This window comes from Limulus polyphemus, unplaced genomic scaffold (genome assembly GCF_000517525.1).
Source record: "Limulus polyphemus unplaced genomic scaffold, Limulus_polyphemus-2.1.2 Scaffold2271, whole genome shotgun sequence".
In the NCBI taxonomy this organism is placed as follows: Eukaryota; Metazoa; Arthropoda; class Merostomata; order Xiphosura; family Limulidae; genus Limulus; species Limulus polyphemus.
Genome location: NW_013667881.1, coordinates 77091 through 78577, shown reverse-complemented (window position 1 = coordinate 78577; position 1487 = coordinate 77091). Strand labels below are relative to the sequence as shown.

The 1487-nt window shown below is 30.2% G+C and overlaps 1 protein-coding gene across 1 annotated transcript in view; it reads left to right on the top strand.

Moving 5' to 3' along the window:
• The first annotated feature begins 425 nt into the window (after positions 1 to 425).
• Positions 426 to 1487, top strand: part of LOC106466474 (nuclear RNA export factor 1-like) — a 51317-nt gene continuing 50255 nt past the window's right edge. Inside the window, exon 1 of the mRNA XM_013926767.2 lies at positions 426 to 574. Within this exon, the coding sequence (XP_013782221.1) occupies positions 541 to 574 (34 nt within the window). The 5' untranslated portion in view covers positions 426 to 540. The remainder of the gene's footprint in view (positions 575 to 1487) is intronic.

Genomic DNA, 1487 nt, shown 5'->3' with positions numbered 1-1487 from the left:
CCCCACGGCTGAAAGGGCGAGCATGTTTGGTGTAACGGGGATTCGAACCCGCGACCCACAGATTGCGAGTCGAGCGCCTTAACCACCTGGCCATGCTGGGCCTGCTATAAGAGTGAAAGTCAAATTCCAACATTCGACCAGTCAACAGTAGCCCAAGAACTGGAGATGATTTTTCTCTGGATTTTCAGTTCAAAATTACGTATGACTAGACATGATAGTCCTGAGTGTAGACTTGGGCGAAAAATTAATAAATAATGAAAATATCAGGGATATTATTTAATTCATATTTTTTGGATAATGCCTAAAAAATATTATTATTATTCCTTATGAAAAAAACTATGTAGATATATTACTTATTAGTTAGTGACTGTATAGCTCTTGTCTCACAGATTAATAAATTATTGAATACATAGTTAGAAACTATAGAATGTATAGTTAAAAACTAATTATATAATTAAACTTTGAAAATAGGTTTAGAATACATATGTACATTGAACTAACGTTAGTTCAGTACAGCTTCTAGTTCTACAAAGAATTGAGATGTCTATGGGAAGGAGTTCAAGACCATATTTTGGTAATGTATATATATATACATATATAAATAAGTTATCTGATTGTTTCCGAGAAATAAAATTTTATTGAAAACAAAAGAGTTTCATTTTATGCAAAAGACAATGACTTGATTTGAATGTCATTTTTATATATGTTAGTCAAACATTAATCTGTAATCACTAGTTGAGACTCGTTTTGTGTAAACCTAGGCTTAACATCCCTATATTTAGGTTACTCGCCTCTATAGATTAGGCTTAAGTGTGACTAACATTCTTTACTATCCACCACGTCGTGATTTTCCCATTTTTGGTTAATTTGTACAAAAGCCATCATATTCATAATCTCTTTAGAAAATCATACCCAAAAAATATTTTTTACATTGAAAAATTGCTAGCCGGGAACGAGATCGAAAATGATGATAATGTCAATTCTGAGCTTACTGAGAAAAAAAAATGTGAAATTAGGAAAATGACATATATATACAATTGTAAAAGCTTCAGGGTCAGAAGGAATCTGTTATAGGTAATAAAGACAAAGGTAAAAAATACAACAAAAAAGAGACAAAGAAAATTACACAAACAGGCAAAAACAAAAAAAGAAAGAAAACAGTAGCAATAACATTAACAGCTAAGCCAATTATTTACACCGTGTAAACTAAATGATTTAATAATTAAGCTGTTATTAAAACATTTTCTGATCAATGGCTTCCCATTATTGTTCAACACTTGTTATTAAACCCTTCTGTTCTGTTTATGCTGTCTTATAATTTGTTTGCTTGATATATATATATATATATATTTCATTTTTTTTATCTGTTTGTGTAATTTTCTATGCCATTTTTTTTTCCATTGTCTTTTTTACCTTTGTCTTTATAATTCTCACAGGGTCAGATGATATTTCTCCAATGATTTTGAAAATGGTTATGGATTGAATAT